Raw genomic sequence first — 14,560 nt, forward strand, 5'->3', positions numbered from 1 at the left:
CAGGTATGTGGGGTTGAGTACTTGACATAGGGCAATGCAGTAGCCATATGGACTGCCATATTTTTAGCCTTGGCAGTGACTTCATATATATGCAGAGAAGGATTGATATTGTTCAAACAGACCCATCAACAGCACCAGCGCTCAGAAATATAGGTGCATTCCTAAATCACGTCTTGAATTCCCCCCACCCCTTTTTCCCTCACATTTTTTTTTATTTGACACGGGCTTAATCATAGACTAAATTCATGTAGTAAGCCAATATACTCTACTCTGCCATAGTATATTTGTAAAACTAAGATCAGAATTATAGCTATGTAGTCAGGTATATGTGTAATAATTACATAAACATTGCTATTCTGTTTAATTCTAATCAACATTTTGCTTTCTAGTTTAAATCCCAAAGAAACTATCCATATAGTATTTTCATCTTCTGGAGAATCTCTGAAGACAATAAGGTAATTGTGAAGCACAAAAACAAAAATCTAACACCTTTGGGGCCTGATTTAGAGTGGAGAAGATTGACTGTCATGGGAGATGCTGGATGATCTAGCAAACCTAGACTGGATTTCTTTCCCCCATTTCCTATTATTTGGTAAAGGTAGTCCCCGCGTTACATACGAGATAGGGACTGTAGGTTCGTTCTTAAGTTGAATTTGTATGTAAGTCGGAACAGGTACATTACTTTAATGAAAAACAATTAGTACAGATGTTTGTCTCAACATATTAGTAGGCAGCATGGTAACAGTTACTGTATAAAATTCTCATTTTGACTGGACTAGATTTATTCCAGGTTTATTAGATGATCCAGGTTCACCCATGAGAGTCCATTTTCTTCAATCTCAAAGTACTTTATTACATCAGGCCCGTTATTTCCACATCTCTGCACCACGGTAGTCCAATGAAGGTGCAGAGTCTCCCTTTGCCAATGTTGTGCACTATATAACACGGCAATAGGTTACAATGCAATGTGGTGCAATCCTACATCTACTGGCAAGCTGCTCTGGGCGCCTTTTGAAGTAAATGACACTTCAATACACAAATATGTGTTGGTGTGGTACCTCAAAAGTGTGAACCAGAACTAAGATATTGAGTGTCTCTGTATCTATGTGGATTCCCTACCACAATTCAAAATACCTTGATAGGTGATAGACTTCAAGCTCAATGAGCCATAATGTGTTAATGATTTTGGTTTATAAGTTCCCTTGGGAACAGGTATTGATATGAATGAGGCAGGGTACTCTTTATAAATGTGGAGAGTAAATTAAATGTGTATTATATGCCAGTTTTATCATTTAAGGAGGGTCACCTATGTATTCTTTGTATTGTATTACAGGTTAGCTGGATGCAGCTTTCAGGCAGAACATGTTAAGAAGCTCTGCAATCTTTTACAAAGCAGAGATAATGTCACAGAGTTGAAGTGAGTATCTATCTCTGCTAAAAAATACTTTGGGGTATTTATAAAGTAATTATCTGATAATAGATGCGTTAATGATTGCCATACCTTGAAATAGTATAGTAAGCCTATTCATTTTCATTGCATCCACTACATAAGGTGTAATTAGGGAAACAAACACCATTGATCTCCTTTGTGGTTTATGACGATCTATAAATTATTATACAGCAACAATTATGTTGATCACCATTTTACAAATGTGCTGACAGTAGTAAAAATATATAGCATAAAGTAGCCCTGGTTTATAAATTAGGAATTGTTTAAAAAAGTGACAGTCTTGTCAGTTGCCCAACATGTTTATGAATAGGGTGATATACAAAGTTGTGTTGTTTTATGATATGGACGATATGGAAAGTGGTCTTATTTTGTGATATGGAAGATATATGGATTTTATGATATGGATGATATGGAAAGTTTTGTTATTTTGACAACAGTAATGTCCCTTTTCTAGTGATCCACTTAGGTCCCCCTTCATTAAGGATACCTCTTGTTTTTTCAAGCTTGTGGATCCTTTACATTAGGATTTTAAGCAAAGGAAAGTTAAGAGTACACACATTTAATATTTGTCGATGGATACGATCTTTCTTGATCATTTCCAGCGACAAAAAGAGTGACAGAAGAAGAGTGCTTCATACACAGTGCTGTTCTGTTCTATAGAGAGGAGAGGGAGGAGAATAAGCAAGTGGCACCCTGCTATGCTCCCTTCACTTGTATTGCGGTCATTCACTGTCGGTCATTTAGGGATCCGTCATGATGGATCCATTAACGAGGTTGAGCGACCATTGTGCACATGTCAGAGTTTCACTTGAGACAAGCCGGACTAATCATATCAGGCGAGAATTTTGTGTATGTAGCCTAAGGTGTTGCTATATCCAGAAGTTTTTTTTATAGTTTTAGATATAATTGGTAAGATTTACCAACTTTGAATAGATTTCCTAAATAATTTGCTATTATTTAGCAAATATTTTTTAATCCTGGACCAAATCCATTTCGGCTTTGCTGATCACCCAGCTTCACCCATGATGGTTTATCTTCTCGGGTCTTAAAGAGTTTTAATAAATCAGACCCATTGTGTTGAATTAAGGCAGGTAAATGGGTGTAAAAACACACCTTACCTTTTTCAGAAATGCCATGTTGGTCAGAAACAGTGTAATATAAATAAAGTATATATTAACAAAAAAAGGAAGGAAAGAAACCTCTATCTTTTTTTTTATTACTTTACCCAGTTGTTTATAATAAAATGATCACATGTTTTTGGTACATAATTACATAATCGCATAATGTAGTAGCATTACAATTTTATTGAGGTTAGCGAGAATAAAGAGAAATACCGTGATGCATAGACCTTTTTTAGTCAATTTGTAAACCAGTAAGGAACCAACAAGATCAATGGTGGCTTTTTGTCTTTGAACAAGCATAGATATCTAGTAAGTCAAGAGTCAAGAGCATAAGGGAGTATCCAGATTAGATAGCAGTCATACGGCATTACCAATTTTATTGAAACTACTTAGTTACTAAGTGTGTTAAATGAATAATATTAGTATTACCTGAGAAGTTCTTGGCTTTGCCCAGAAAGAAGAGAGCCAGAGTTATGAAATAACACATTTATTCAACATATCCCCCCTGAGACTGATGCACTTGGTACAGCGTAGTTGCAGCTTTTCCAGACCGTTCTAAAGAAAGTCCTTTGGGTTGGCCACAAACAAGCTCTCAGCAGCTTCTTTGACGTCAATGAAATGTCCTCAAAACGTTGCCCCTTCAGATGTTTCTTCAAATTCGGGAATAGTCCAAAGCGGCCAGGTCAGGAGAGGGGATGGTGGACCAATTGGAAACCCAGGGTGTTAAATTTGGCTGCCACAACGTTGGACATGTGCGCAGGTGCATTGTCCTGCAAAAAAAGGATTCCTATAGTCAACTTTCACATGATGTTTCGTCTTAATTGCTTCCTTCAGCTAGTCCAGGAGGTTAGCATAAGCTAGCTGTCTGGTGATACTAGAGGCCCTGGGGTAGGTAGTCTACTAACAGAATACCGTCTTTGTCCCAGGAAAACAGACGCCATGACTTTTGTGGCCGATTTCTGGGTTTGGAACTTCTTCAGAGGCGGGGACACGCTGTAGCACCATTCCTTTGACTGTTCCTTGGTTTCAGGATCATAGATGTGGAGCCAGGTTTCATCCTCAGCCACTAACCTAGCCAAAAATTCCTGTGCAGCTTTAAAATGGGCCAAAACAGCTTTGGATGCTTCAATTCGTTCCTTCTTCTGATCACTGTTAAAACATTTCGGCACCCACTTCGCTGAAAGCTTGCGCATGTCTAGGATAGTGGTGATAACAAACCCAACACGCTACTGTGAGATGACAAGTATCTGGGCTATCTTTTTTGCCGATATTCACCGGTCCTCAATAATCGGCTCATGGACAGCATCGCAGGTTGCCGGGTCAGTTGAGGTTGGGAGGCGCCCACTGCGGAGCTCATCTTCAATGGTGAAATGCCCAGTCTTGAAACGAGATATCCAGGTTTTGACAGTGCTGTAGGAAGGACACTTCTCCCCCAGTGTTTGTGACATCTCAGTGTGAATGTCTTTTGCTGACTTTACCTGGAGAAAAAAAACTTCATGATGGCCCGTAACTCCAACAACGTGAAACTTCTTGTGCCTCTGCCATCACAGCTTCTCACTAAAAGAAAAAACAGTTGTAAGAATACCAAAGACCTGATATCTGCACAGTTACATACTAAGATATTAGGCTGTCATTTGCTCCCACACTCATTTTTCTATTTCATCTGAAAGGGGGCAAAGCCAGGAACTTGTCAGCACCCCCTCGTATATACTGTACGCTTTCACACTTTTTTTTTTACTTTATGTATTGGGAATTTTAAAAGCAAAAAACATAACTTTTCGACATAGTCACCTTCCACCAAAAATGTTTTGGTGGAGAGCATAACCACTGAATACAGCAACAATTATGTTGATCACCATTTTACAAATGTGCTGACAGTAGTAAAAATATATAGCATAAAGTAGCCCTGGTTTATAAATTAGGAATCGTTTAAAAAAGTGACAGTCTTGTCAGTTGCCCAACATGTTTATGAATAGGATTATATACAAAGTTGTGTTGTTTTATGATATGGATGATATGGAAAGTGGTCTTATTTTGTGATATGGAAGATATATGGATTTTATGATATGGATAATATGGAAAGTTTTGTTATTTTGACAACAGTAATGTCACTTTTTTAGTGATCCACTTAGGTCCCCCTTCATTAAGGATACCTCTTGTTTTTTCAAGCTTGTGGATCCTTTACATTTGAATTTTAAGCAAAGCAAAGTTAAGAGTACACACATTTAATATTTGTCGATGGATATGATCTTTCTTGATCATTTCCAGCGACAAAAAGAGTGACAGAAGAAGCGTGCTTCATACACAGTGCTGTTCTGTTCTATAGAGAGGACAGGGAGGAGAATAAGCAAGTGGCACCCTGCTATGCTCCCCTCCCTTCACTTGTATTGCGGCCATTCACTGTCGGTCATTTAGGGATCCGTCATGATGGATGGATAGCAGTCATATGGCATTACCAATTTTATTGAAACTACTTAGTTACTAAGTGTGTTAAATGAATAATATTAGTAGTAATTTTATAGGAATCTATACTATTATATACTGTACGAGGGGGTGCTGAGAAGTTCCTGGCTTTGCCCAGAAAGAAGACAGCCAAAGTTATGAAATAACACATTTATTCAACAAATCCCCCCCTGAGACTGATGCAGTTGGTACAGCGTAGTTGCAGCTTTTCTAGACCGTTCAAAAGAAAGTCCTTAGGTTGGGCCACAAACCAGCTCTCAGCAGCTTCTTTGATGTCATAAATGTCCTCAAAACATTGCCCCTTCAGGTGTTTTTTCAAATTTGGGAACAGATAATAGTCCGAAGGGGCCAGGTCAGGTGAGTAGGGGGGATGGTGGACCAATTGGAAACCCAGGATGTTCAATTTGGCAGCCACAATGTTGGACATGTGCGCAGGTGCATTGTCCTGCAAAAAAAGGATTCCTTTGGTCAACTTTCACGTTTCGTCTTAATTGCTTCCTTCAGCTGGTCCAGGTTAGCATAATACTGTCTGGTGATACTAGAGGCCCTGAGGTAGGTAGTCCACCAACAGAATACTGTCTTTGTCCCAGGAAAACAAACGCCATGACTTTTGTGGCCGATTTCTGGGTTTGGAACTTCTTCAGACGCGGGGACCTGCTGTGTCTTTGTCCCAGGAAAACAGACGCCATGACTTTTGTGGCCGATTTCTGGGTTTGGAACTTCTTCAGACGCGGGGACCTGCTGTGGCGCCATTCCTTTGACTGTTCCTTAGTTTCAGGATCATAGATGTGGAGCCAGGTTTCATCCTTAGTCACTAACCTAGCCAAAAAGTCCTGTGCAGCTTCAAAATGGGCCAAAACAGCTTTGGATGCTTCAATACGTTCCTTCTTCTGATCACTGTTCAAACAATTGGGCACCCACTTCGCTGAAAGCTTGCGCATATCTAGGATAGTGGTGCTAACAAACCCAACACACTCCTGTGAGATGTCAAGTATCTGGGCTATCTTTTTTGTGGATATTCGCCGGTTCTCAATATTCAGCTCATGGACAGCATCGCAGGTTGCCGGGTCAGTTGAGGTTGGGAGGCGCCCACTGCGGGGCTCATCTTCAACGGTGAAATGCCCAGTCTTGAAACGAGATATCCAGGTTTTGACAGTGCAGTAAGAATGACACTTCTCCCCCAGTGTTTGTGATATCTCAGTGTGAATGTCCTTTGCTGACTTTACCTGGAGAAAAAAAAACTTCATGATGGCCCCTAACTCCAACAACGTGAAACTTGCTTGTGCCTCTGCCATCACAGCTTCTCATTAAAAGAAAAAACAGTTTTAACAATAGCAAAGACCTGATATTTGCACAGTTACATACTAAGATATTAGGCTGTCATATGCCCCCACACTCATTTTTCTATTTCATCTGAAAGGGGGCAAAGCCAGGAACTTGTCAGCACCCCCTCGTATATACTGTATGCTTTAAGACTTTTTTTAACTTTATGTATTGGGAATTTTAAAAGCAAAAAACATAACTTTTCGACATAGTCACCTTCCACCAAAAATGTTTTGGTGGAGAGCATAACCACTGATGCTGCTTTCACATCATCATCACATGAAAATCTTCTTCCCCATAAAGCCCCTTGGAGTGGTCCAATATGGTGGAAATCAGATGGTGCTAAATCCAGACTATAAGCTGGTTGTTCCATACCCTCCAATTATAATTTTCTGAGAGTTTCCATGTGTTCCTTTTTGGTGCAATTTATATATTTTGGTTGCCAGACAGACTAGTCTCAGATATAACCAATTATTACTCCTCCCACACTTACCATTTCCAACTAAAATATAAAACTGCAGGAACTTTTTGAAGACTTCTTATATATACCCTAAATATATCTGCTTTATTTTATAGGCAAATAGATAAATACTACTGTATATTAAGCTGCTTAAACATTTTGTTGCAATAGTTCATCTTTAAATATAGTACTCATGATATATCAAAATAATATGTATGTTTTTTTCCATTAGGTTAAAGAAGAACAATATGCCTGTGAATGAACTAAATGATGTTTTCATGGCAGTGTCACAATTTTCTCATGAGTCAATAATAAGGTATGTCATGAAATTGTTTTAGACATAAATACATTGGGATTGATTTATTAAATAATAGAACATGTTCACTTTGTAAAATGAATGCTCGCCTAACTTGGCTTAGTGAATACAATGAAGTCATGCACTGCTAGCTGTCTATTTTTTTTAATATTTTTTTAAATACTGTTCTTAGATATTCAGTTTGAATTCCAGCTAATTTACTAATTTAAGTGACCATGCGCTTTGCTTTTTAGTAAATCAACTCCTGTTTACCAGGAACAAGTGACAACCTAATGAGTTTGGGTTTTTTTATTCTCTGAGTTGATCCTTATTACCCATCGCCTTCTAAGACTGATTTCCAAATATTTCTGTCATCTGTTTATTTTATATTTAGGGCCCCTTTTAGGCATAATTACCATAAACTAGGGACATAGAAAGAAGATGGTTTTCTCTTAATACTCAAGTCATTGAATTTATATTGTAGCTGTCACCCCCTTGGTCAAAATTTGTGTACACTTTTTTTTTGCCCACTTTGTATTATTATTATTTTTATTATTAAACAGGGTTTATATAGCGCCAACATTTTACCCAGCGCTGTACATTAAATAGGGTATTAAAAGTAAATAGGCATAGACAGCTTAAGTCTTTCTAGTAAATGCAGTGATACAGATACCATTAGTATAGTCTCTACTCAAAGACAATTTGTGGAGTGTGCTGAGATTATTGGGTGTTTTAGGAGAAAATTGATAGGCAATTTTCTTCTAAAGTTAGTTGAAAGTCCAAAGTACACATTAGGAGGGTGTAGTATATAGAACGCTTGTAGAAAAATAATGTGTGCACACAGGTGCACTTTATTATAACCCAATGCTGTTTGGTAGGGCAGGTTATGTATTATGTGAACAGGAAAGAAATAACCAAGAATTGATCTAAAAGTAATCTTCTTGTAGTTTTGAAGAGCCATGGATTGAAGGAGAGCAATTAATTGCGCTTGTACTACAAATTACACGAACCCCCTTTTGTATTAAAGCTTTAAGGTAAGTTGTAATTGTTCAAAAATGCAAAATACTGCATATGTGTGTACTCTGCAAAAATTACTGTATTAAAATTGTTTGATATTCTTGTATTGATATTTGATATTGTGCAGATGATGTTAGGGATAAATAGATAGACTGGATAGGAAGGTATTTGGTGACATTGTACCATATTGGAACCAAATTGCACCATATTAACCTACTAGTGTGCGGATCTGTATATGACCAATATAAATTTAATTGTACTTTAAAGTGAATCTGTATTTTGTCCATCAATAGAAAGCAACAGCTCCACATACCTGCCACTGTTCCCAGTTTATCATACTTTTCTTCCCCCACCATTCTGTTTAGACACTAGGATGAGAGGATATCCTACACGTCAAGTCACCATAAGGTGGTGTTTGAAATGAATGAAATTCAGTCAAAATTGTTTTCGTTCTCTAAAAGATGATTCACTCACATCAAATGTTTTAAATTTTGGGTGGAATCAGAAAAGAACTACTGTCACAGTTTTGTTGCTTTCTTTGTACAGTTTTCCTTTGCTACCTGTTTGATCACTGGGATAGAAAATAGTTGACACACAAGAGAATTACACTTCATTGGTTGGGAAGTTGAGTTGAATTGGAATGGGTTAGTCAGGATTTTAAATTAAAGCTATAATGGTTGGACGTCAGTTAACTGTCTATTGACATTAAATGTTTTTATATGGCTTGGCTGTCAATGATGTTGCGAGCCATTCAATAAGGCACAAATCTCTGTTCTGATACATTTACTTGTGTATGAATTTTAGGTTCTAATATGGCACTCTGTTTTAGTCATTTCTGTCATGACAATCATTTATGAGTACATTTATGTTGCATGTTTCCTCATTCGGAGTATTCTGAGAAAATTAGGAAAAAACCTTCCCAACTGGACAAATATGGCAAGAATAACTTAATAAAAGGTTCTTTCTTTCCACTCCTATAGAGAAAACAGTGTTCCCCCCAAGCCCCTTTTGTCCAGGCATACCACCCAGCACTTCCCAGTAACAGGGTGCCTTTTTTGCGTAGTTATTTACCACCTCAACAGTTCATTTCTTTCTGGTTTTATATGTCTAAAAGCAGTACATTGTTTTTCTTGAAAATTTATTTTACAGTATAATATAATAGTATGAGTATAATAAAGTATGAAGCACAAAATCATGTAAAAATAATACATTGAATGACTTAAAAAATCTAATTATTTAAAAAAAAAAAAATTTAATTTTTTTAAAAGATACATAATATACTCAAACTAATATATATACTGTAAAATAAATGTTCATGAAAACAATGTACTGATTTTACACATATAAATCCAATCTATTGCATTCAATACAGTTATTTTGTATTGAATGCAATACAAATGGATTTTGAATTTCCCGCCCCGCCCCGCCCGCAATGTACACACGCACTGACGTCACCTGGAACTCCTCAGTGACTCATCAGATACTGAAGTGGGCCGGAAGAAGAGAGAAGAAGACGGAGATCGCCGCGATGGACGACGCGGGACGCCGGCGGATCAGGTAAGCTCTATTTACTATTACCTCCCATAGGATTACCTACCCCCAGTGTGACTCGGGGGTTACCGCTTTTAGCAACTTTTTTCTACCCGGAGTCACACTTGGGGTTATCTCTAGGAAGGCTAAATAGTTAGTCACAATACAGGGTCCACTACCTGCATACAGCTTTTTCCCACCCATGTTCATAAAATAGTAGAAAGTATATAGATTTTCTTTTTAACAAAATCAGCATATAGTGGTAATAAAACATCATGTTTACTTTTTGTTTTCTAGTGTTCTTAAAAATAAAGTAACCATTGAGTTCCATGGGTATGCAGAGCATCAAGATGGCAGGTAAGGAATTGCCTTTATTAGGGTCTTGGTTCTGTCTCCACAAGATACATCAAAATTTGGTCTAAAGATGAGTTAGAACACTTCCCAATATCTGATCGACCAAATATTCACACTTTGGCAGAATTTCACAAAAGCTGAAAATATTAGTACCACATTATATGGTTGTGGAAATGTATCACTTTACTTTTATGTTAGAGAACCAACCACTATAAGATGGGGTGCATTGCATTGGACAGTTAATGGAGGGCAATGAAATGCATTGGTCTTCAGTTGGTTGCTAAACTTGCTATACAAACAACACTATAAGGTCACTATAAATGTCTGTGTCAGCCTTTCTCAACCTTTTTAAATTGGGGAACTTTTGAAATATTTTTCAGGTCTCTGACGATATTTCTGATATGCTCAATTTTTGGTACGTTAGACTGAAAGTCATTGACATGAAAGCTTCCTACAATGGCCAAATAGTTAATTAGTGTCAGTAGTAATTATATGAACATGAAAAGGAAGAAAGAAGAAAAGCAGGGTTTTTTGTGGCATATACATGTGTATGTGTTCTTTCATATTACAGGAAGAACAAATATCTTTATAATAGGGTGAAAGAATCAACATAAAAAGAAATGTACAGTCATAGGCTTCCACACCTTGCATCTGCCCCATTAAAGTCATGTTGTATTTTGCCCCATTAAAGTCATGTTGTATTTTTCCCCATTAAAGTCATGTTGTATTTTTCCCCATTAAAGTCATGGGGTATTTTGCCCTTTATTCTAGACACAGCTTTTGCTAAAATAGTTTAAACAGAGCACGGCCCAAACCCGACGCGTTTTGCCATCTGGCTTCTTCAAGGGATGTGTATGTGCCATTATGTAGAGTTGTTATCAAATATATAAGCATATTTATAATCAAACTTATATAACTGACATGAATAATGTATAATATACACAACATTAGTCATATAGATAAAATGACAATATATAATTTACCATACATATGTATAATTTCATAGAATAAATAATATTTAGTTAGGTAGTGTTTTGTATATAGTCGGAAATACTCATAACGTCCTAGTATCACAATATCCTAGTGAACTGTATCATAGTTGTAATTAACCTGAGAGGCACAAATTGCTCAAGGAACCCCCACAACCTTTGGAGTAACCTTAGTTAAGAAACACTTCTTTATGTAAAAGAATGATATACTTTTGTATTGGATCTATGGAAAAAAGATAAAGTGTTTAAATCTTGATTTAAATACATGAACTGATAGTATAAATGTGCTGAAAAAGTCTTTAAAGAATTGATTCTTCAGGGTTGAACATTTCTAAACCACACAGGACCAACAGGAAATTAAACAACCATCTAGCATATGTTAAAAGATCAGAAAAAACTTTTAACATTTAATTAGGAAGCTTATCCAGACCTCTGACTGCTCAGATCTGCCAAGCAAACTAAGTTATTTTTTATGGATTGTCTACAACAACGTATTTAGGAAATCATAATATCGTTTAATATCTTTAATCAGTAATTATAGCTTGTCAGTTAAAAATTATATACTAATTTTTAATCTAATAAAAATTGTGTATTAAAAACAGGTCAAGCCATCCTCCCTATTAAACACTGATTAATATACAGCATACAGTAGACGGCATATTAATATAATAGGGTATACCAAAAATTTATCTCAGGTCTCAGTATCTCAATATTATCAGGTGCCTTATACAACTTACAATTGTTGTAAATATCTTTAGCAGTCTTACAAATATAGCATGGTTCCAGTAATACAACTTTATTACCATGATAGTGATAGTCCTGGCAGATCTATATCCTTCAATGAAACAGTCAATGGACATAAAGAAATTACAACCTTACTGTATTTGTCCCGTATCTGTTTTCCATGGATTGAATAATAGTTTAGACATTGCTTAAAAAAACAAAAAAAATCTCTTTACTAGAACAATAAAAAATGGATGACTGGTAAACATCTGTGTACTGATATCCTTTTGTTTTTTCATTCTAAAGTTTCCCAGGACTAAAATCGTTAAGGTAAGACAACTTTTTTTTGAAAAATAAAATTATTACATGAATTATTAAAACAACTAAAGTATTTGTGTTTCATCAATGTGTTAGACCTGGGGTGTATACCAAAATCCAGTGCTGAAAAGTCAAATTGAGTTTACAAATCCCAAAAAGATGCCACTGATTTAACTTATTTACACTGGGTTCTGTGCATAATCTATTGGTCATCTTGTTATATTTTGGTATTTTAATCCCAGCAATTGATGGATTTATAGAACCTTGTAGAGTATGACTGTAATTGTATAAACCACAGCATCATTGGTAGAGGAATGGGTGGCCATTGAAATGTCAACTTTTTACTTACCCTCCTATCCAGTATTATCTGTCATGTCTTGGTACTATGTTTCTTTTATTCTTTTATTCCTCAGGTTCAATCAATGTGAAGTAGGCATACAAAATGTGTCTTTTCTACACCCAATACTTGAAATTCATGGCTCCTGTCTAACTGAGCTGGAGTAAGTCTTAAAGTTAAAAACACAAACATATATCCATAGTCATGTAAAAATTATTTAAAAATGCCTACATATAAAGGTGAAATACTTGAACAAATGCAACATAAAAATGACTTGGTGTTTTCACTGTCATAATCTAGAATACCGAAAATGCCGGTTTGTTTGTTGTGGTAAAAATAAGTACACCTTCATATTTGACATTTAACATTTACGTTAAAACAATAAAAGTGGAATTAATTGTTCCAGATTAGATGCCCATAATAAGAAGCTACCAAGGAACCTCAGATATTGACAAAAAAGTAAGGAATATCTTGAAGGATCATTTCAAATTCAGGCCAAAAGCTAAATGATACTAAAATAAGTCCTCAAGAATCCCAATATTACTTAGTATTAACTCCTAGAAAGGGATTGCACCAAATAAACCTGCACGAGAGACATGCTAGAAAAAAGCTTTTGCAGTTTTTCAGAACTTTAGAGAAACAGGCAAGAATATATAGGCACAGGATAGGTATTCTTAAAAAATGGGATGTAGACTGATGAATCAAAGCGTTCAAAGATTTCAAAGAGTTGTTTGTTCGTAGTAACAGTAGACATAGTTACATAATTAGTCAGGTTGAAAAAAGTCCAACAAGTTCAACCACTAGGCAAATAAATATCCCAGATAAAAACCCTATAGACAAAGTTGATTCAGAGGAAGGCAAAAAAACCCTGGTACAATTTACTCCAACAGGGGGAAAAAAATCCTTTTTGATTTCGTGAGGCAATCAGATGTTCCCTGGATCAACGGTCACTGTTATTTTTACTTTAAAACTTTATTACCCAGTTATATTCTGTGCTGGAAAACATCCAATTTTCAAGCAATCAATAGTAGTTGCTGAAACTACTTCCTGAGGGAGCCGATTCCTCATTTCCACAGACCTTACTGTGAAGAATCCCTTCCTTACTCGGAGCTTAACTAAAGACAGCATTTCGGGAGAAGAACGCCACACAAACTTTAAAATTTTTAACGCTGAACAGCTTGTAGACATTGTTGGATCACCCATGATAGTCTATCTTCTCCAGTCTTGGAGAGCTTTAATAAATCAGGCCAAATAAGTCAACACAGAATGCTACATTATATAGAAATGTGCATACAAGGAAATTATTACACATAAGTTTTGTAAATTTTGCATTGAAGAGTGGTCACACATTTTACCAACTCCAAACATTTTATGCTCCAAAATGGGAAAGGGAGTTTTAGGTATTCATAAGATGTAAAAATTTTGGTCAAATAGTAGTTGTAGTAGTAATAAAATTTTGGTCAAAGAAATAGTTGAATGGCTTTTGGGGGATACTTCCAATCACATACCTTCATATTCTCTATATTCTCTGTTGAGCACTGGAATATCAGTAATAATCTGTAAATTTCGATTTATGTTACAGTATGTCCCACAACAGCCTTGGTGATGTAGGAGTCCAAGCTGTAGCAGGATGTCTGCCTTTAATTCCCTCTTTACTGACAATTAAGTGAGTAAATTTCTGTATTCATACTTAATTAATTTCTGTAATCATACTGATTTAGTACAATTATATTTGCATTGTCAGTTTTAGATATAATAGTGTAGTCATTATTGCTAGCTCACATACAAACAATAGAACAGCCTTTCTTGACCTTTTATACATCCTCAGGGATCTCCTGCTTTAATTACTATATCTACAGATCACAGTACATTAGTATGTTAGTCACATGTTTGGAAAAATTCATCTTACATTGCTGGCCCAAGGGAAGAATGTCACCCTTAGCCAAAAAGTTTGTTGGTGTCACTTGAACTGAGGCACAAATTGCTCATACTCGTAGCATACCCTAGGTTTCAGGGAACCCTGTTTGAAACAATGCATTAGACCAATATTTATTATTTAGATCAATATTTGTAATCTACATGCACATTTTAGATTGCTTTCCTATTAATTAACATCAAATAAATACTCAACTCCTACTGACTGCCTGTTTTGACCAGGTCCAACTTTTTGACTTGGCCAA

At 36.2% G+C, this 14,560-nt stretch overlaps 1 protein-coding gene across 3 annotated transcripts in view; it reads left to right on the forward strand.

The window, feature by feature from the left end:
* LOC140338558 (protein NLRC5-like) overlaps positions 1-14,560 on the forward strand; it is a 57,719-nt gene that overhangs the window by 18,747 nt on the left and 24,412 nt on the right. For all 3 annotated transcript variants that reach the window (XM_072422814.1, XM_072422812.1, XM_072422813.1), the window contains 8 exons: positions 390-455; positions 1,334-1,417; positions 7,050-7,133; positions 8,060-8,146; positions 9,957-10,016; positions 12,032-12,055; positions 12,457-12,543; positions 13,963-14,046. In XM_072422814.1, the coding sequence (XP_072278915.1) occupies positions 390-455; positions 1,334-1,417; positions 7,050-7,133; positions 8,060-8,146; positions 9,957-10,016; positions 12,032-12,055; positions 12,457-12,543; positions 13,963-14,046 (576 nt within the window). The remainder of the gene's footprint in view (positions 1-389; positions 456-1,333; positions 1,418-7,049; positions 7,134-8,059; positions 8,147-9,956; positions 10,017-12,031; positions 12,056-12,456; positions 12,544-13,962; positions 14,047-14,560) is intronic.

This window comes from Pyxicephalus adspersus, chromosome 9 (assembly GCF_032062135.1).
Source record: "Pyxicephalus adspersus chromosome 9, UCB_Pads_2.0, whole genome shotgun sequence".
NCBI lineage: Eukaryota > Metazoa > Chordata > Amphibia > Anura > Pyxicephalidae > Pyxicephalus > Pyxicephalus adspersus.